At 44.0% G+C, this 22172-nt stretch overlaps 1 protein-coding gene across 10 annotated transcripts in view; it reads right to left on the reverse strand.

The window, feature by feature from the left end:
- Positions 1-22172, reverse strand: part of FLACC1 (flagellum associated containing coiled-coil domains 1) — a 238547-nt gene that overhangs the window by 137824 nt on the left and 78551 nt on the right. For all 10 annotated transcript variants that reach the window (XM_029606249.1, XM_029606250.1, XM_029606255.1 and 7 more), the window contains one exon: positions 9904-10037. In XM_029606249.1, the coding sequence (XP_029462109.1) occupies positions 9904-10037 (134 nt within the window). The remainder of the gene's footprint in view (positions 1-9903; positions 10038-22172) is intronic.

The following is a 22172-nucleotide window of genomic DNA, read 5'->3' on the forward strand; positions in this document are numbered from 1 at the left end:
AGGAACTGGAGCTGGAGCACCGGGAGCCGGAACAGGAGAGAAAGGTCAGGATCCAGAGCAGGAACCAAGGATCAGGAGCAGGACTGGAACGTTAAGATCCGGAGCAGGAACCAAGGATCAAGAGCAGGAACACGAAGCAATTAGCACTCAGAAGAGGAACCTCGTTGCAAAGCAGGGAGAAGAAGCAGACGCTGACTTAAATATTAGCCAGCGTCTGACGTCACTAAAGTGGGCGGGCCGCGGTCTGGCGGGAAAAACCCTTTAAATTGGGCTTCCCCACGCGCGCACGTGCCTAGAGAGGGAGGAGCTAGATTTGGGGCCTCGGCGGGGTTTCCCTCGTGGAGACGCTGCTGCAAGAAGGCCTGAACCGGGCCGGCAAAGCGCGCCTCCCGCTGCGGAACCCCAGGAGATCTCGAGCTGCCCTGAACCACCCGCTGCAGATGCCGAAAGATGGCAGGTAAGGGCCCGGTCGCAAGGCTTGCGACCGGGACTGCAACAGTACCCCCTCCTTTACGCCCCCTCTCAGAAGGGCCGGGTTTACCAGGGTGGTTCAGATGGAATTGATGAAGCAGAGACTTGTCCAGGACATGACGAGCAGGCTCCCAGGTGTTGTCCTCAGGACTGCAGCCTTCCCAAGCCAACAGGTACTCCCATCGACGTTGGTGGAAGCGAACATCAAGAACCTCTCGAACTTGATAGACAGGATCGGCAGGTACATCCAAATCCGCGGGTTCAGGAACCCTAGGGTGATATCTTGAGAGAATGAGAGGCTTCAACAAGGAAACATGAAATACATTATGGATGCGCATAGAAGAAGGGAGGCGCAAGTAGTAGGAGACTAACCCCACTCTCTCTGCCACTCGGAATGGGCCACAATAGTGTGGTGCTAACCTCCAGTAAGGGACCCGAAGGTGAATGTTTTTAGTGCTGAGCCACACACGATCCCCAGGGAGAAAGACTGGTGCAGGTTGACGATGCTGGTCTGCCCATCTCTTGGCGGTTCTGGCTGCCTTGGTGAGTTTGACTTGGATGGAGAGCCAGAGGTTATGCATTTGTTGAGCAGACAACTGAGCCGCTGGCGAGATACTGGTCGTCGGCAAAGGCAATGGTGGTTTGAGTTGTTTCCCAAATACAGTCAGGAACGGGGATTTGCCAGTTACCGAATGGGTGTGGTTGTTGTAGGAGAACTCAGCCAGAGGTAATAGGCTTACCCAGTTACCTCGCTTTTCGTTGACGAAGGAGCAGAGAAAAGAGCGATTAGTGCCCTCTGTTTGTCCGTTAGTCTGTGGATGGAAGGCTGAAGACTAAGTTGCACATCAAATTGCCTACACAAGGCTTTCCAGTAGCGAGCTGTAAATTGGGGCCCTTGATCTGAGACTATATCTTGTGGCAGACCATGAATACGAAAGATATGAGAGGCAAAGAGCTGAGCAAGTTCTGGTGCAGATGGTAGTTTGGGAAGAGGAACAAAATGAGCCATCTTGGAGAAGCGGCCAACTGTCACCCAGATGACAGTGTTCCCCTCCGATGCCGGCAAGTCTACTATGAAATCCGTGGCGATGTGTGTCCAGGGCTCTGTGGGTATAGGCAGTGGCTGTAGCAGTCCCCTTGGCTTTCCCACCAATGGCTTCTGTCTGGCGCATGTGGGACAGGAACTAATGTAAACGCGGACATCTCGCCTTATAGTAGGCCACCAGTAAAAACGGTTGAGCAAGTCGAGAGTTCTTTCATGGACAGCATGACCACTGGTAATGGACTTGTGAGCCCAAACCAGCACTTTCTTTCGTGCGTGTCATGGTACCACAGTTCTTCCCGCAGAGCCCACAGCGGTTGATGACAGGATCACTTTGGCTGGGTCCAGGATGAACTGAGGTCGGTCCTCCTCCCTCTCCTGCTCGGTAGCACGAGATAGTGCGTCTGCTCACACATTCTTGCATGCGGGTTTATAGTGTAGTACGAAGTTGAACCGATTGAAGAACAATGACCATCGTGCTTGTCTGGGATTTAAGTCTTGTGCTTGGCAAAGGAACTCTAAATTTTTAAGATCCGTGAAGACCGTGATGGGATGAGCGGCCCCCTTCAACCATTGCCTCCATTCTTCAAAGGCCAGCTTGATCGCTAACAGTTCCTTATCCCCTATGCCGTAGTTGCACTCTGCGGACGAAAACGTCCTAGAAAAGTATGAGCACGGTAGTAACCTCCCAGAAGAAGTGCTTTGACTTAGTACAGCTCCCACAGCTACGTTGGACGCATCCACCTCCACTATGAAGGGACGGAGGGGGTCAGGATGAAGTAAAGAAATGTCCTGCATGAAGTCCTTTTTCAGGTTCTCGAACGCCTGGCAGGCCTCAATGGACCAATCCACTGCGTCGGCTCCCTTCTTAGTAAGAGCGGTCAGGGGTGCAGCTTTGGATGAGTAGTGAGGGATGAAGTGCCTATAGAAGTTTGCAAAACACAAAAAGCATTGTAGGGCTTTTAACCCCTTAGGACACGGCCACTCACGAATAGCTGTAACTTTGCTGGGATCCATCTGGAACCCCATTGCAGAAACTATGTACCCCAGGAAAGGAAGGGATTCCTGTTCGAGCATACACTTCTCCAACTTGGCATATAAGTGATTGTCTCTGAGGATTTGAAGAACTTGTCTCACATGTTGTCGATGTGAATCCAGGTCATGAGAAAAGATTAGCACATCATCGAGGTACACAATAACTGAAGAATAGAGATGCTCACAGAGTATTTCATTCATTAGATGTTGGAAAACTGCTGGGGCGCTGCATAACCCGAAAGGCATAACGAGGTACTCATAATGCCCATCCCTGGTGTTGAATGCCGTCTTCCACTCATCACCGGGATGGATACGAACCAAATTGTAGGCTCCGAGTAAATCAAGTTTGGTGAATAACTTAGCCCCCTGTAATCGATCCAACAGCTCGGGGATCAAGGGAAGAGGGTAACAATCCCACTTAGTAATAGCGTTCAGGCCTCTGTAGTCAATGCAGGGTCTCAGGGAACCATTTTTCTTGCCTACAAAGAAGAAGCCGGCCCCTGCTGGTGACTTCGAGGAATGAATGAACACCCTGGCGAGATTCTCAGCAATGTACTCCGACATGGCTCATGTTTCGGGCAGAGATAGTGGATACACCCTACCATGAGGCGGCGTGGTTCCCGGTACAGCTCAATCGCGCAGTCGAAGGGGCGATGTTGTGGCAGAATCTCTGCCTTTTTCTTTGAGAAGACATCCGCAAAATTGGCGTATGCCCTTGGAATCGCCATTGAAATGTGTAACAGTGGAATTCTGGGCGTCTGTGGAGCGTGAAGGCAGTTGTCGAAACTATAGGAACTCCACTTTGCTATCTGTAATGTGTCCCACTGAATCACCAGGGAATGTTGCTGCAACCATGATAGTCCAAGTATCACTGGATGAACAGCCTTCTCTAGTATCAAGAAGGAAATCTTCTCGGAGTGAAGGACCCCAGTATGAAGTGTGAGGGGTTCCGTAGAAGCAGAAATACTTCCAGTCAGCGTAGTTCCTCAGATCGAGGTTATTCGTAGTGGAGTCCTACGAGGATGGACAGGGATTTGGAGCTGTTGCACCAGATCATGCTGGATGAAATTCCCGCCGGCATCGGAATCAATGAAGGCGAGAGTCTCGAAGGCGCCGCCCGGGTATTCCAGAGTAATAGGGATGGTACATTGAGGAGCAGAAGTAACACAACCTAGGAGTAGCTCCTCAGGACCTCCTAGGCTTGGGCGTTTTCCAGACGCTCCTTACACTGGGCCAGGAAGTGTCCCTTCACCCCACAGTAGAGACAAAGACCCAGAGAGTGCCGCCGCCGCCATTCCTCTGCCGTCATGGAGATACGCCCCAACTGCATGGGCTCTTCTGCGGGGGTCTCCGAGCGTGCTGTTCCTTGACTGGGTGCAGGCATCATCGGCCTAGAAAATGCAGGTGCTAGAGGTACTGTTCATCGGAAAGGACGGGTCTCTCATGCCTGCTGTTGCAGACGACAATCTATCCTCCCCTGCCAAGTCGATCAGCTCGTTGAGGTCATCTGGCAGATCACGAGCCACCAGCTCATCTTTAATTTGAGCCGCCAACCCCTCCAAAAAGAGACCCCGAAGGCTGTCCTCGCGCCACCCGACCTCGAGAGCAAGCGTTCGAATTTCGATGGCATAGTCGCCAAGGGGCGAGAGCCCTGTCTCAGTTGTAGGAGTTCCGAGGTGGCAGTAGCGAGTCGTGCTGGTTCATCGAAGGCTTGCTTGAAGCTAGTTACGAACTGCGGCAAATTATTCAGGAGAGGACCATTCCACTCCCACATGGGTGAGGCCCAAGACAGTGCTTTCCCATCCAGCAAGGACAGGATGTAGGCCACCTTCACAAAGTCTGCCGGGAACTGGTTAGGCAGTAGTGAGAACCGGATGTAACATTGGTTCAAGAAACCATGACAGGCCTTGGCCACTCCCGAGTAGCGAGATGGTGCTGGTAACTGAGTTAGCGTCTGCACGCTTACCACCAGTGTGGGTAACAGGGCCTGAGGAACCTCCAGAGGTACTGCGTCCAACCGGTTGGCCAAACGCTCCACCGTGGCCGCCAGGACGTCTAAGCAGTGCTGTTGTTGCTGTAAACGTTGGGCCATAACGGGAATGGCCTGGAGCCCTGACAAGTCCGCCGAGTCCATGGCCTTGCAAACTGTTGCGGGTGTAGGAGTGGACCCTTGGGCCGGCCTGACAGAGTGAGATGGAAGAAGAGGATGGCACTCTGCGAAGAAGGAGTAGGCCGGTGGGCGGTGTCAGGACACACGAAGATCCGGAGTCTTCACCCTGGAAGCCTGCGGACCCCCCGAGAGGAGCTCGTGAGATCCCAGACCGCTGGGATTTAGGAGAAACTTGGAATCCAAGCAGAGGCTTCACCCTGGAAGCCTGTGGCTCCCCCCCGAGAGGAGCTCGTGAGGTCCCAGGCCACTGGGACTTAGGATAACCGGAGTACGGAGGAAAATGAGACAATCCGAGGTCGAGGCAGGCGGCAAAAGCGGAAACAAGAACAAGCCAGAGTCAAAGCCAGGAGGACCAACCAGGGAGGAGGGAGGACGGAGGTGAGAAGGTAGGAAGGCAGGAACTGGAGCTGGAGCACCGGGAGCCGGAACAGGAGAGAAAAGTCAGGATCCGGAGCAGGAACCAAGGATCAGGAGCAGGACTGGAACGACAAGATCTGGAGCAGGAACCAAGGATCAAGAGCAGGTACACAAAGCAACTAGCACTCAGAAGAGGAACCTCGTTGCAAGGCAGGGAGAAGAAGCAGACGCCGGCTTAAATACTAGCTGGCGTCTGACGTCACTAAAGTGGGCGGGCCATGGTCTGGCGGGAAAAACCCTTTAAATTGGGCTTCCCCGCGCGCGCACGTGCCTAGAGAGAGAGGAGCTAGATTCGGGGCCTCGGCGGTGTCTCCCTCGTGGAGACGCTGCCACGAGAAGGCCCGAACTGGGCCGGCAAAGCATGCCTCCCACCGCGGGACCCCGGGAGATCCTGAGCTGCCCTGAACCACCCGCTGCGGATGCCGAAAGACAGCAGGTAAGGGCCCGATCGCAAGGCTTGCGACTGGGACCGCATAACTACGTGTATTGTTTATGTGTAGATTATAAAATACTTTAACAACTTTAAGGTAGATTTAAAAAGCCTTACGGGCACAAAACAGCTATTTATGCACGTAAGTAGCCGAGCGGGAGCTATGCAAATTTTAAATAGCTGGGAAGGGCATGCGTACATTGATGTACGTGCGCCCAGAAGTGGGTGGAAAAGTAGCAGGTCATGGGCATTTCAAAGGTGGAGCCAGCACTGATACTTGTAGCCTCTAATTTTCCTCAGCTGGCATGTGTAACATATGCGCAGAGAGAGAGAGAGAGAGACCTTATAAGTGACTTATAAGGTCAAAAATTCTTTAATGAGGTCAGTTGTACAATGGATACCTCTGAATGTGTCTATAACAACATCCCCTAACCCCAACCCACCTTCCAAAAACTCACCCCAAATCAAAATGCCCCCTTACAATGGTCCATATAGAGTATCTGACTGATACTCCCTTCCAACTCCCCCATGGACTCCTGTGCCCAACAAGGAGCAGTAGCAAAGTGGCACGTGTATGCATGTGTGTACAGCTCCAGACATGCACGTGTGAAGAGTATTTTATAACCTACGCACAGAGTGAGACCCAATAAAGCAATGCTGGTCTCGGGGGTAGCCCTCTGGCCACTTGATAGCCCTTTTGGACTCACTGCTTGGGAACAATGACTGTCAGGTCAAATGAAGGCTGAGGAAAGGGCACGACATGACATGGAACTCAGATGTAAACTCAGAAGACTTGGAACTGGAGACGAAGACTCAGAAGACTTGTACTTGGAGACGAAGACTCAGAGGACTTGGAACTGGAGATGAAGACTTGGAATTGGAGACAAGGAGTCAGGAACAGGAGGAGTCCAGCCTCCCAGGTTACTGCACCTCAGTGTGCTCTATACAGTCCCCCTTGGACTGTCCTATTGCACGCCCTACACAACCTGCCACAGATTGGTCGCAGACCATGCGGGGAATGGAACAGTCTCAGGACTGAGACTTGGAGGAAGACAGGAGTCAGGACATCACTTGGAACTTAGAACAAGGCTTGGAACAAGGAAAGGCAATCTGCTGGATAGACAAGCTCCACAAATCCAGAACTAGGAACACGAACAGGAACTCGAGACTTATCATGGAACTTGGAACTCTAGAAACAGGGATGGACTCCGAGAACTTGATCCAGTGAAGATGGACTTGGAAACAGACCCAGTGCCAGGAAGTGCCCTACACAGCTGCCCATGGCTGGTCCCGACCACCACGCTGGCATGCCTGAAGGAACAAGAGGGAGAATCCAGAAGACCAGAACATCAGTAGCTTGACTGAAGAGTTGGATGAGATGAAGATTCAGAAAACTAAACAAGGGACCAACAGGAGACCAGGAACACAGAACAGGCAACATGACGGAGCTCCGAAGGGACAAGTAAGCCAGGAACCTGGACTGGAACAGGAGGATCAGGAACATCCAATGAAGAACATAGAGCCATCTAGACAGAAGAAGATCACGGAGGACCTTGTCGATCAAGGAGACCATGGACAACCATGAAGAAATGATGCAAAGGCGCCGAGGAAGTGGAAGAGAGCCCTTTTGTAGGACTGAAGGCAGAACGAGGCGATGACATCTTCAGTTGGGGCCTGCGGGACTACTCCCGCAGCTGGCCCTTTAAATATTCAAAAGAGGTGCATGCGCGCGCCTATGCAGAAGCCCAAGGCCCAGCAGAGGAGCAGCAGCGACGGTGGCATCCCAGCAGTGAGAGAGGTGAAAACAGTGGTGGCACTCCATGCCACAGGGGACAGCGGTGGCGGTGGCATCCGGGCCACAAAGAGGAGACTACAACAGCGGCTCCCTGCTGTGGAGCACGGCGTCGGTAACAGCACCTCCCCGTGAGCAGAGGCGGACGACAGTGGCTTCTACACAGCAGTAAACAGGGCCTCAGCATCAGCGGCATGCCTGCCGCGAGGAGAAGCAGCAGCGGCTCGGAGCCGCAAGGCAGGCCAGGCAGGCTCGGGCCAGAGATAAGAGAAACTAATTGTGAGATCACCCCACGAGCAGTGAGCACAACACTTGATGTAGCAAGGAAATTTGAACACTGACAGATATATGGTTTTAAAATTATTTCTGCGAAACAGGGAGAAAGTGTTCTAGGGACAAAAGATCTGGATTTTTCCAGATATTACTAAAACAATGCAAATCCGAAGAAAAAAACTGCTGGAGATGCGCCAGAAAGCGAGGTTGATGGGTGCCAGGGTTACTATAAGATACCCCTGTAAATGTATCTTAATTTGGAATAATGCCCGCTACATTTTCTTTGAACCTGATCAATTACTTGTATTTTTGGATAGCCATAAGAATGTTAGGTTCCATATTAGGAGCTACCACCCAGGAAAAAGATCTAGGCATCATAGTGGATAATATTTTAAAATCGTCAGCTCAGTGTGCTGCAGCAGTCAAAAAAGCAAACAGAATGTTAGGAATTATTAGGAAGGGAATGGTTAACAAAACAGAAAATGTCATAAGGCCTCTATATCGCTCCATGGTGACACCGCACCTTGAATACTGTGTACAATTCTGGTCGCTATATTTCAAAAAAGATATAGTTGCGATGGAGAAGGTACAGAGAAGGGCAACCAAAATGATAAAGGGGGTGGAACAGCTCCCCTATGAGGAAAGGATGAAGAGGTTAGGGCTGTTCAGCTTGGAGAAGAGACGGCTCAGGGAGGCTATGATAGAGGTCTTTAAGATCATGAGAGGTCTTGAACGAGTAGATGTGAATCGATTATTTACACTTTTGAATAATAGAAGGACTAGGGGGCATTCCATGATGTTAGCAAGTAGCACATTTAAGACTAATCGGAGAAAATTCTTTTTCACGCAACGCACAATAAAACTCTGGAATTTGTTGCCAGAGGATGTGGTTAGTGCAATTAGTATAGCTGTATTCAAAAAAGGTTTGGATAAGTTCTTGTATGAGAAGTCCATTAACGGCTATTAATCAAGTTTACTTAGGGAATAGCCACTGCTATTACTGGCATCAGTAGCACGGAATCTTTTTAGTGTTTGGGTAATTGCCAGGTTCTTGTCGCCTGATTTGGCCTCTGATGGAAACAGGATGCTGGGCTTGATGGACCCTTGGTCTGACCCAGCATGGCAATTTCTTATGTTCTTATGTTCTTAATTTTCATCAATTGTTTTTCTTTTTCTTTAATGATTGTATAAAGAGGAAACATTTTTCTGTATATCATATTAAAATTATATAAATAAAGAATTTTAAAAAAATGTGTACACTCAAAGGTAAAACTGCGCATACACCTTATTGCACTGAGGTAACTAGTATTCTGTCAATTTACCAGCTTAGCACTGTGAAATACATTGTTTAGAGATGCTGTACAACTAAATAAGAAATAATAATCAAGAAGGAAAGAGTTTCTATGTACTGCTGGATCTCACAAATGGAGAAAGCCAGATAAATATTGAGACACAGACTTCAGAAACCTTTCAGGTGGAATTAAGGCTGAAACTGTCAGGTATTAGAGCATCAAGGGAAATCAAGCTTAACCCAAGCAACCCTATGTTAGAAAAGGGGGGGTGGGGGCAAGGTTCTGAGGTACCCAGCTCACTGCCATGGCTGACTAAAGGCTTCGCAAGTAACAAAATGACTCTATGTTGTGAGTCACCCTGGGTATGTTTTTTTAAAGGCAGGCATAGGAAAACTCACAGGCCAGTCATAGCAACTTACTGGCTGCTGGTGTTTTGAGATCAGCAGCCAGGAAGTGGGGGTGCTCTGCTTCCCTGAGTTTTAAAAATGCTGTGTAACTGATGGACCCAACCCATTCACCCACTTCACCACTCACTCATATTCAGTTATTCTAACACACTTTAAACACTTACTTGCATATATGTACCCCTTTATTTTATTTTCCAGGGAAGTGGGAAGCACCCCCGTCAAGGAATTCCAAGGGGGACTGCCCCCTGAATGAGGAACTCTCAGCCCCTGGGGCAAACGAAAGCCAGTAATGTGGCCTTCTTTAAAAAAAAAAAATTGCTCACCCCTGTACTAGACCAGAGCAGGGCTGGAGGAGGAAAGTAGTAGGAAGTGAGAAAGGACAAGATCACTATAGCCTATAGTCACAAGTTGCTTTATGTTAAAAATCACTGGGCTGTACTGCCAGTAGCCACAGCAAGAAAATTTAACCTAGCAGAATTCTTTTACCTTAGGTGAACTTCAGCATGAAAGAAGAGGGTTTATGATCTATAAAAACAACTGTTCCTATTTTTCCATTGTCATTTTGGAAGGTTACCTGGGTGGGCTCTTGTCTGGTTTGGTCTGAGAGATGGATCCAAAAAATTCTTCTCCCAATGTAACAGAGATGTGGTCTTTACCTCGAGTCATGTGATATCCAGGTGAGATTAAAATTGTTTTTTCTCTTTTATTCTAAGGAAGAGAAAGAATCATTAATAAAGGAAAGCTGCTATTATACTTGCAACTTCTAGTTTATTAAAAAGTAAATACTATAAAACAGAAACACATACACTATACATAATATATGCACCATATATTATATATTAATGCCTGAGCCGTATGAAATAAAGGCCAGCTTATTGTTGATATATTACTGGATTTATCTTTGGATCTATTTTGTACTATCAAGACATGATGTGGATATTCTTATTTTGACTCAGTTAGGCCAGTCTAGCTATTTATTCAAACATTAACCAAGGGTTGGTAAATGAGGGGGAAGATGGTGTTAATTATTGTTAAGACCTTGTTGTCTCTTAAAACATGTGAAGTGCAATTTCCGCTCAGGCTGTGAGGGCCTAGTGGTGCAAACCATTACCTGGGCCTTATTATTGGTTTATCATCAGCATGGTTCATCTAATGTTGACCCTCTGGTATTAAGAGAGGTCAATTTTTTCATGATTAATTAATTTTTTAAAGAAGATTTGATTGTTTTTAGCTAAACTTAGGATAGGCATTTGTGGTAGCTCCTAACTTTGTGGTTTTGTTTTAAACATTTGTTAACATATTTGTCTTTTATTTATGGCATTTTATTGTGAATTCTTAGAAGTTTATTATATTAGTTTTTTAAAAGTGTATATTTAATTATTCATGGTTTTGACTTACTATCCTATTATATATGTTTCTTTTTTTTTAATTGTACAGTCCTTTGGTTACTTGTAGTAAAGCAATTCATTAAATAAATTAATAAACAAACATATAGCAACAATACAATTTTGTTTGCAAGGGTTAGTCATTATTGTGGATTTCAATCTACAAACTACTAGAGAGTAACCAAGTAGTAGTCATTGATGCAATGACTACTCTTGGTTTTACACAAGCAATTGGATCTCCAATTTATGAGGCTGGTCAGACAATTTGCCATTTCACCAAACTTCAGTTGATGATGACTTGATGCATAATTATTTTTTTTGTTTGATTTATATTCTGCCTTTTGTGACTGGTCAGCCACAGTAGGGTTATTCAACCCATTCTGTGGTCAGATCACAGTTTGATTCAATTTGATTTGATGGAATCTGGGAAAAAAAAACCCTATTGTGCTCAAGAATGATTCTTTTAAACATCACAGAGAATGGTTGGTTCAGTGAACTTTGCAGTACATTGGAATTAACTGGCATGGAGCCTGGTGACTGAAAATGTTTCATCATTTATTGATTCCTGGAATCAAGTTTTGTTTCAAAACACTAGATGATATTGCTCCTTTTAGAGCAGTGGCAAATTGTTCACCTCATCACTGTGCCCCTGGATTTTAAAGGAACTTGCAATTGCCAAAGCAACGGCCTGGCCTCTTGAACGATGGCGGATAGATTGCCAACCTGCTCTTAGACAAGCTGCCTTCATAAAAAATGACATGTCAAGAGGCCAAGAAAGCTTCTGTTTCTAACTTGCTTCAAACAGCTCTTTAACATGACTTAAAGGTCAATATTAAAAGAGTTGCGTATGTAAAAATGAGCATATGCGCACACAAATAGCGCATATTCGCACAAGTGCTATTTTATAAATCTCAAACATACTGCACATGGGCAAATAATGGTGCATGAATAAATTTGCTCTTATAAAATAGGGGTGGGCTAGGGGCAGGCCCAACATTTATGCATATAAGGTGCTATTTTATAACCTGCGAATGTAACATGTACAACTGTTACTTGCGCACACTCACACCTGCTAATTATCTGGTATAAATCAGAATAGAATTCTTTATAACCAAATACTGATGGGGTAAGAGATCTGGGTAAACTGGGGGGAGTGCAGGCTGAAGAGATGGGGGGGGGGGGGGGGGGGGGGTTCTTGATGACCCAGAGTTACACTGGGCAAACTGTTGGACTAATTGGGAAAATGGTCATTTCCTTCATGTGTATGTTATAAAATTTGAGAATTTACATGCATAAAAGCCAACAAGTACTAAGGAAAATACGCGTAGATGATTAAAATTAGGAGCATAAATACACATGCATAGCAGATGTCCCACTTATCCAGATAAACTTTGACTTATCCGGATAAGTTTTCAAAAGTGTTACTTAGTCATTGTTATTTATTTTACTTATTTATTTTTGGGTATTTGTATACCATCATTCCAGACTATGACCAAAACGGTTTACAAAATTAAACAAACATAAAATACAATAATGACAAGTAAAACAGGCAGATAGATAAGTCTTCAAATGCAAGTTATCTGTCTATCTTACTTATCTGGCTAAGTACCGCCTTCCTTTTATTTAACCAGCTCTTAAAAAGTGCTTCTTAGTCAGATAAGTCGCTACAGTGGCACTTAGACTTTTGTCATCAGTTAGCCGGAAAAGGCAAAACTTATCTGGCTATATTTAAAATACATGCTGTATATTTTTTAATATGCAAATATGTTCTTGGGTAAATGTACGCATGTTTTATATTTGTGCACACAATATAAAATGCTTGTGCGTGCGCGCACACGTCCATATAGCTGTGCATATGGCGCAATCGTGCATGTTTGAAAGTTATCCTTCCTGAATTTATTAGATAAACCTATTGCATCTTCAGAAACGCCTGGTGTTGATTGAGAGTTCTTGGCAAACCTTTTTTAGAACAAGGTGGTCTTGATTCAAGAATCTTTGTTACAAAATTATAAATGTTGTTCCATGGATATGCCTATGCAACCATCTCAATTTGCTTGGACAGATTTTCGTAATGTTTGCTCTGCTGAGGTGCTAAGTTTCCTCTCTTTGCTTAAACTTGTTTCATCTGTTCTTGATCCTTGTTCAGTAAAGACAATCCAAGCTTTGAAGGATACTTCAGTAACTGAAAGAATAGTTCCACAGGTTCTGAAGAGTGCAACTGTCCAACTTAAAATAAATCAGCACTGTCTATTTCAGACTTAGGCAATTATCATCCAATTTCCAATCTCTCATGGTTAAGTAAGCTTTTGGGAAAATGTGTGTTGAGAGCAGCTGGAGCTTGAAAGAAGATCATCTTGCTGGTGGCTGAAGATGATCAATAAGTATTGCTTTGGGAAATTTTAGGACTTACAAAGATTGCAGGAAAGGTAATATAGTGGGGTATATTCTTTAGTGTGTGTATTTCTGATATAAAAAGAAGCCAAGATAGTTATTAGCTAGAGTTCACATTAAAAATCAATCAGGTTTTTTATCAAACCATAGGATTACCCCAGCCCTTATCAATAATTTAATTATCCCTTTTGCCAATAAACTTTAATGATTCTAATTTACACATTACTACTTCCTTAGCAACCTAAACTTAAGCACTCCTTTCGTCCTTTCGTGGATTACAAGCTGGTTAAAAGACAGGAAACAGAGAATAGGATTAAATGGTCAATTTTCTCAGTGGAAAAGGGTAAACAGTGGAGTGCCTCAGGGATCTGTACTTGGATCGGTGCTTTTCAATATATATATAAATGATCTGGAAAGGAATACGACGAGTGAGGTTATCAAATTTGCAGATGATACAAAATTATTCAGAGTAGTTAAATCACAAGCAGACTGTGATACATTACAGGAGGACCTTGCAAGACTGGAAGATTGGGCATCCAAATGGCAGATGAAATTTAATGTGGACAAGTGCAAGGTGTTGCATATAGGGAAAAATAACTGTTGCTGTAGTTACACGATGTTAGGTTCCATATTAGGAGCTACCACCCAGGAAAAAGATCTAGGCATCATAGTGGATAATACTTTAAAATCGTCAGCTCAGTGTGCTGCAGCAGTCAAAAAAGCAAATAGAATGTTAGGAATTATTAGGAAGGGAATGGTTAATAGAACGGAAAATGTCATAATGCCTCTATATCGCTCCATGGTGAGACCACACCTTGAATACTGTGTACAATTCTGGTCGCCGCATCTCAAAAAAGATATAGTTGCGATGGAGAAGGGACAGAGAAGGGCAACCAAAATGATAAAGGGGATGGAACAGCTTCCCTATGAGGAAAGGCTGAAGAGATTAGGGCTGTTCAGCTTGGAGAAGAGACGGCTGAGGGGGGATATGATAGAGGTCTTTAAGATCATGAGAGGTCTTGAATGAGTAGATGTGACTCTGTTATTTTCACTTTCGAATAATAGAAGGACTAGGGGGCATTCCATGAAGTTAGCAAGTAGCACATTTAAGACTAATCGGAGAAAATTCTTTTTCACTCAACGCACAATAAAGCTCTGGAATTTGTTGCCAGAGGATGTGGTTAGTGCAGTTAGTGTAGCTGGGTTCAAAAAAGGTTTGGATAAGTTCTTGGAGGAGAAGTCCATTAATGGCTATTAATCAATTTTACTTAGGGAATAGCCACTGCTATTAATTGCATCAGTAGCATGGGATCTTCTTAGTGTTTGGGTAATTGCCAGGTTCTTGTGGCCTGGTTTTGGCCTCTGTTGGAAACAGGATGCTGGGCTTGATGGACCCTTGGTCTGACCCAGCATGGCAATTTCTTATGTTCTTATGTTCACTCTACAAAATTAAGATGAAGGCAAGAGGAGGTCCTTCCAGTTTTGTGCATCAAGTGTCACATGTACGATTTTTAACTTGCATGTCAAAGATTGTATGTGTGCACCTGGTGAAAAAGAGCTCCTGGCTCTGACAGAACATGTCCGATCTCTGGAAGCTAAAGTGGCAGACCTGGAGGAACTGAGACAGAAAGAAATATATAGAGAGGAGACCTTCAGGGACATAGTAGCCAAGTCCCAACTCCAGTCTGGCAGTCCTAGTTCTGTCTTGGAGGAGGAAGTTCTCCTAGTTGGAAAGCATCACCTTGGTATATCAGGAAGTGATACTGGCACAAGGACTTGCTCTCTAGGTGATGCATTGTCCTCTCACACAGAGGACAAGTCTCCCAGGGCTATTGCCCAGGAGGGAAGAGTTACGTCAGCCATCATAGTGGTGATTTGATCACTAGGAATGTAGATAGCTGGGTGCCTAGTGGATGCGAGGATTGCCTGGTAACTTCCCTGCCTGGTGCAAAATTGACGGACCTCACGCATCACTTAAATAGGTCTCACACAGTTTAACTTCCTTCAAGGTTTAACTGTGTGAGATCTTGGTGGAGTCCAGATGCAAACCCCAGCAGATATATGTGGTTTAATCTGCCTTGATTACAATTGATCCCCTGAAGCAGTCTACAGAGGAAACATTAGCTAATGTCGGCATTTCCTAATTGGACTGTGATCATCATTCTTGAAACTTTGTTCGCTTGCAAGAGACTTGGAAATTGAGTTAAAATTGATTTTACATCAAAATAAAACAAAAATTACTATATACAATAACTTTAGAACTGGGCAATTGAATGAGAGGTCCTGTGGCAGTTGAGTGTATTGACTCCATGTCTGACTTGATGACATCCATACATATTTTCTTGCTTTGAAGGAGGTGTTTTTTGAATCTCACTTTGAAAATTGGTGTTTTTGAAAAATCTGGGAATTTGTATTTTTTTCTCTCTCTTTATATTTTTACTTATTTCTAATGAGATAGTGTTTTTGCTCTTGTTCATTTGTGACATTGTTTAATAATACCATCTTAGAAATGCAGTTCAGATGATTTCCAGGCATTAAGACTGGCAGAAGGAAGGCAAACGATTGCTGACATGGTTAAATGGCAAGGTGAAAAAGGCTATATTAGCCAAACAAACTTCCTTAAAAAACTGGAAGAAGCAGCCATCTGAAGAAAATAGGAAAAGCATAAGCATTGGCAATTAAATGTAAAACATTGATAAGACAGGCTAAGAGAGAATTTGAAAAAAAAAAGTTAGCTGTAGAGGCAAAAACTCATAATAAAAACTTTTAAAAATATATTTGAAGCAGGAAACCTGCGAGGGACTTTGTTGGACCATTATGTGATCGAGGGGTTAAAGAGGAACTTAGAGAAAAATAAGCCATCGCTAATGTAAACCCAATATTTAAAAAGGGCGATCCAGGAAACTACAGACCAGTTAGCCTGACTTCAATGCCAGGAAAAATAGTGGAAAGTATTCTAAAGATCAAAATCACAAAACATATAGAAAGACATGGTTTAATGGAACAAAGCCAGCATGGCTTTATCCAAGGCAGGTCTTGCCTCGTAAATCTGCTTCACTTTTTTGATGGGGGTTAATAAATATGTAGATAAAGATGAAACAGTAAATGTAGTGTATTTGGCTTTTCAGAAGTTGACAAAGTTCCTCATGAGAAGCTTCTAGGAAAAGTAAAAAGTCATGGGAAAGGTGGTGATGTCCTTTTGTGGATTACAAACTGGTTAAAAGATAGGAAACATAGAAACATAGAAATGACGGCAGAAGAAGACCAAATGGCCCATCCAGTCTGCCCAGCAAGCTTCACACATTTTTTCTCTCATACTTATCTGTTTCTCTTAGCTCTTGGTTCTATTTCCCTTCCACCCCCACCTTTAATGTAGAGAGCAGTGATGGAGCTGCATCCAAGTGAAATATCTAGCTTGATTAGTTAGGGGTAGTAGCCGCCGCAATAAGCAAGCTACACCCATGCTTATTTGTTTTACCCAGACTATGTTATACAGCCCTTATTGGTTGTTTTTCTTCTCCCATGCTGTTGAAGCAGAGAGCCATGCTGGATATGCATCGAAAGTGAAGTATCAGGCACATTTGGTTTGGGGTAGTAACCGCCATAACAAGCCAGCTACTCCCCGCTTTGTGAGTGCGAACCCTCTTTTCTTCTCCCCTGCCATTGAAGCAGAGAGCTCTGCTGGATGTGTGAAGTATCAGTTTTTCTTCTCCCCTGCCGTTGAAGCAGAGAACTATGCTGTATATGCATTGAAAGTGAAGTATCAGGCTTATTTGATTTGGGGTAGTAACCGCCGTAACAAGCCAGCTACTCCCCTCTTTGTGAGTGTGAATCCTTTTTTCCACATTTCCTCTTGCTGTTGAAGCTTAGAGCGATGTTGGAGTCACAGTAAGCATGTGTATGTTTATTTAATAAGGGTATTGTCTCCAGGCAGTAGCCATCATTCTGGCGAGTCACCCACTCTTCATTGGCGGCCTCTTGACTTTATGGATCCACAGTGTTTATCCCACGCCCCTTTGAAGTCCTTCACAGTTCTGGTCTTCACCACATCCTCCGGAAGGGCATTCCAGGCATCCACCACCCTCTCCGTGAAGAAATACTTCCTGACATTGGTTCTGAATCTTCCTCCCTGGAGCTTCAAATCGTGACCCCTGGTTCTGCTGATTTTTTTCCTACGGAAAAGGTTTGTCATTGTCTTTGGATCATTAACACCTTTCAAGTATCTGAACGTCTGTATCATATCACCTCTGCTCCTCCTTTCCTCCAGGGTGTACATATTTAGATTCTTCAATCTCTCCTCGTACGTCATCCGATGAAGATCCTCCACCTTCCTGGTCGCCCTTCTCGGATTAAATGGACAATTTTCTCAGTGGAGTGGGGTGGGCAGTGGAGTGCCTCAAGGATCTGTATTGGGACCTGTACTTTTCAATATAATTATAAATGATCTGGAAAGAAATACGATGAGTGAGGTAATCAAATTTGCAGATGATACAAAACTATTCAAAGTAGTTAAATCACAAGCGGATTATGTGAAATTGCAGGAAGACCTTGTGAGACTAGAAAATTGGGCATCCAAATGGCAGATGAAATTTAATGTGGACAAGTGCAAGGTGTTGCATATAGGGAAAAATAACCCTTGCTGTAGGTACATGATATTAGGTTCCATATTAGGAGCTACCACCCAGGAAAGAGATCTAGGCGTCATAGTGGATAAAACATTGAAATCGTCAGCTCAGTATACTGCGGCAGTCAAAAAAGAAAAGGAATTTTAGGAATTATTAGGAAGGGAATGGTGAATAAAATGGAAAATGTCATAATGCCTCTGTATTGCTCCATGGTGAGACTGCACCTTGAACACTGTATACAATTCTGGTCGCCGCATCTCAAAAATGATATAGTTGCGATAGAGAAGGTACAGAGAAGGGCAATCAAAATGATAAAAGTGGATGAAACAGTTCCCTTATAAGGATAGACTAAAGAGGATAGGGCTGTTCAGCTTGGAAAAGAGACAGCTGAGGGGGGATATGAAAGAGGTGTTTAAAATCATGAGAGGTCTAGAACAGGTAAATGTGAATCGGTTATTTACTCTTTCAGATAATAGAAAGACTAGGAGGCACTCCATGAAGTTAGCATGTAGCACATTTAAAACTAATCAGAGAAAGTGCTTTTTCACTCAATGCACAATTAAACTCTGGAATTTGTTGCCAGGGGATGTGGTTAGTGCAGTTAGTGTAGCTGGGTTTAAAAAAGGATTGGATAAGTTCTTGGAGGAGAAGTCCATTACCTGCTATTAATCAAGTTGACTTAGAAAATAGCCACTGCTATTACTAGCATCAGTAGCATGGGATAGACTTAGTGTTTGGGTACTTGCCAGATACATGTAGTCTGGATTTGCCACTGTTGGAAACAGAAAGCTGGGCTTGAAGGACCCTTGGACTCACCACGTATGGCAATTTCTTATGTTCTTATGAGTTCTTTGCTTCGGTGTTTACTAATGAGGATGTTGGGGAGATACCCGTTCTGGAGATGGTTCTCAGGGAGGATGATTTGGGTGAATTGTAACAAATCACAGTGAACCTGGTAGATGTAGTAGGCAAGATGGACAGACTGAAGAGTCGCAAATCACCTGGAGTGGATGGTATACATCCCAATGTTCTGAAAGAACTAAAAAATGAAATTTCAGACCTATTACTAGTAATTTGTAACCTATCATTAAAATCATCCATTGTACTTGAGGACTATAGGGTTGCTAATTTAATCCCGATATTTAAAAAAGGGCTCCAACAGTGATCTGGGAAACTATAGACTGGTGAGCCTGACTTCAGTACCGGGAAAAATCATGGAAACTATTCTAAAGATCAAACTCACAGAATATATATGGACATGATTTAATGGGACACAGCCAGCATGGATTTACCCAAAAGAAGTCTTGCCTCGTAAATCTGCTACAGTTTTTTGAAGGGGTTAATAAACATATGGATAAAGCTGAATTGACAGATGTAGTGTATTTGGATTTTCAGAAGGAATTTGACAAAGTCCCTTACCAGAGGCTTCTAAGAAAACTAAAAAATCATAGATAGGCATACTGGCTGTGTCTCATTAAAACATGCCTACTTGTTCTGTGATTTTGATCTTTAGAATACCATCTGATTCTGGTGATTTGCTGCTCTTCACAGCCAGGAACTCTAAGAAAACTAAAAAGTCATGGAATAGGAGGCGATGTCCTTATGTGGAATGCAAACTGGTTAAAAATAAGGAAACAGAGTAGGATTAGATGTCAGTTTTCTTAGTGGAAAAAGGTAAACAGTCGAATGCCTCAGGTATCTGTACTTAGACTGGTGCTCTTTAATATATTTATAAACGATCTGGAAAAGGATACAAGGAGTGAGATGATCAGATTTGCAGATGACACTAAATTATTCAAAGTAGTTAAATCACAAACAGATTGTGATAAATTGCAGGAGGGCCTTGCAAGACTGGAAAACTGGGTGTCCAAATGGCAGATGAAATTTAATGTAGAAAGTGCAAGGTGATGCATATAGGGAAAAATAACTCATGCTGTAGTTACACGATGTTAGGAAACATATCAAGAGTAACCACCCAGGAAAGAGCTATAGTTGTCATTGAAATCATCAGCTCAGTGTGCTGCAGTAGTCAAAAAAGCAAACAGAATTTTAGTGATTATTAGGAAGGGAATGGTGAATAAAACAGAGAATGCCATAATGCCTCTATATTGCTCAATAGCGAGACTGCACCTTGAATACTGTGTGCAATTCTGTACACTGCATCTCAAAAAGAATATAGTTGCACTGGAGAAAGTACAGAGAAGGGCGACCAAAATGATAAAGGGCATAGAATGGCTTCACTATGAAGAAAAGCTGTAGAGATTAGGGCTGTTCAGCTTGGAGAAGAGATGGCTGAGGGGGGATATGATAGAGGTCTATAAAATCATAAAATGACTTGAACAAGTAAATGTGAATCGGTTAGTTACCCTTTCAGATAAAACAAGGACTAGGGGGAACTCCATTAAATTAGCAAGTAGCACATTTAAAACAAATCAAAGAAAATTCTTTTTCACTCAATTCACAATTAAGTTTTGGAATTCATTTCCAGAGGATGTGGTGAAGGCAGTCAGTATAACTGGGTTTAAAAAAGGTTTGGATAAATTCCTGGGGAGAAGTCCATAAACTGCTTTTAATCAAGTTGACTTAGGGAATAGCCCAGTGACTAGACACAGTGAGCATGCCCAGCATGCCCTATACCATGCGTCCACGCAGAGCCCCCTCAGTCTCGTAACATAGAATTATGATTAAAAATAAAAAATAGGAGTAAACAACTCCACAGGGTGGCAGGCAGGTTTCATGAGGACTAACATCCTGCTGTCCTTGGAGAACACCTGCTACAGGTAAGCAACTCTGCTTTCTCCGAAGACAAGTAGGATGGTAGTCCTCACACACATGGATGAATCCCTAGCTAAAGGCTGCTCCCCAAAACAAAAAGGGGACCAACAGACACCTAATCAGATGCCAATGGGCACAACACCAGTGCTGTTGGTAACAGAGGGGGAGACAGTTTGAACCAAAACAACGGATCCCTGGTTGTGAGAGTTGGGTTCTACACCTCAAACAGTTTCCGAAGGACAGACTGGCCAAACCTACTGTCTCGTCGGCCATCCTTATCCAGAAAGTAATTTATTTATTTATTTATTTAACACTTTTTTATACCGACCTTCATAGTAAATAAACCATATCGGATCGGTTTACATAAAACAAGGGTATAACAGAAGCAATAAATAAAAGTAATTAACAAGAGAAGAGAATAAGATAAAGTTACATTTAACAAGGAGTAAAAAACTTGGGAAGCTTAAGAGCTGGAAGGAAGTTAAAGGCCAAAAAATAATTAAAGAAGCATAGTCCAAAAGGAATTTGGATTAATGCAAAAGATGCTTTATTCAGTAAGTGCCAGAGTTCTTCGTTTGAATGGTTGTAGGACTTTAATCTTCTACGTCCAAGTGAGGAAAAAGAAGACTAAGGGTTGTCTGGAGGATCATCGAAGGTTTGGTGGAATAGCCACGTCTTAAGTTTTTTTCTGAACGTAATGAGACAGGGTTCTAGTCGGAGGCTTGAAGGAATGTTGTTCCAAATAGATGGACCTGCTATTGAATGTGAAGGTGTAGAAAGAACTCCACATCACAGCCTTGCAGATCAACTCCACAGGAACTGCTTGCAAGTGGGCCACCGATGCTGCCCTGGCTTTGACAGAATGAGCCTTGAAATGACCTCCAAAATGCAGTCCGCCTGGGCATAACCGAAAGAGATGCAATCTGCTAGCCACTTGGATAGTATCTGTTTGGAAATGGCAACGCCCAACCTATTCTTATCAAAAGAAACAAAAAGTTGAGTGGTCTGTCTTTGCACTTCTGTCCACTCCAGATAGAAGGCTAAGACTCGCTTGCAGTCCAAACTGTGCAGTGCTCGTTCGCTTGATGTGTATGGGACCTGGGAAAAAATATTATGACTGACTGGTTAAAATGGAAATCTATCACCACCTTAGGCAGGAACTTAGGATGCATACACAAGACCAATCTGTCATGATAAAACTTAATATAAGCTGGATAAGTCACTAAGACCTGGAGCTCACTGACCCTGTGTGCAGCATGACTGCCACCAAAAATAAGACCTTCCAGGTCAGGTACTTAAGGTCACAGGTGCGCAGCAGCTCGAAAGGAGCTATGATCAGCTAGGCTAACATCACGCTGAAGTCCCAAGACACAGCAGGAGGCCTTAGGAGATGCTTCAATTGAAGGTCTCGCATGAAATGTACAACTGTAGGATGTACAGAGATGGTCATACCATCTACACCAACTGCACTAAGATGAACTCTAACGGAATTGTTTTTTTAAGCCAGCCTCCGATAAGTATAGAAGGTAATCAAGCAGTTTTTGTGTGGGGCAGGAGAATGAATTTAGGGCCTTCTGCTCACATCACACAGAAAACCTCCTCTACTTCAGTCTATAGGACTTTCTAGTGGAAAGATTTCTAGAAGCCACCAGGATCCAAGACACATC

Source organism: Rhinatrema bivittatum, chromosome 6 (assembly GCF_901001135.1).
Source record: "Rhinatrema bivittatum chromosome 6, aRhiBiv1.1, whole genome shotgun sequence".
NCBI lineage: Eukaryota > Metazoa > Chordata > Amphibia > Gymnophiona > Rhinatrematidae > Rhinatrema > Rhinatrema bivittatum.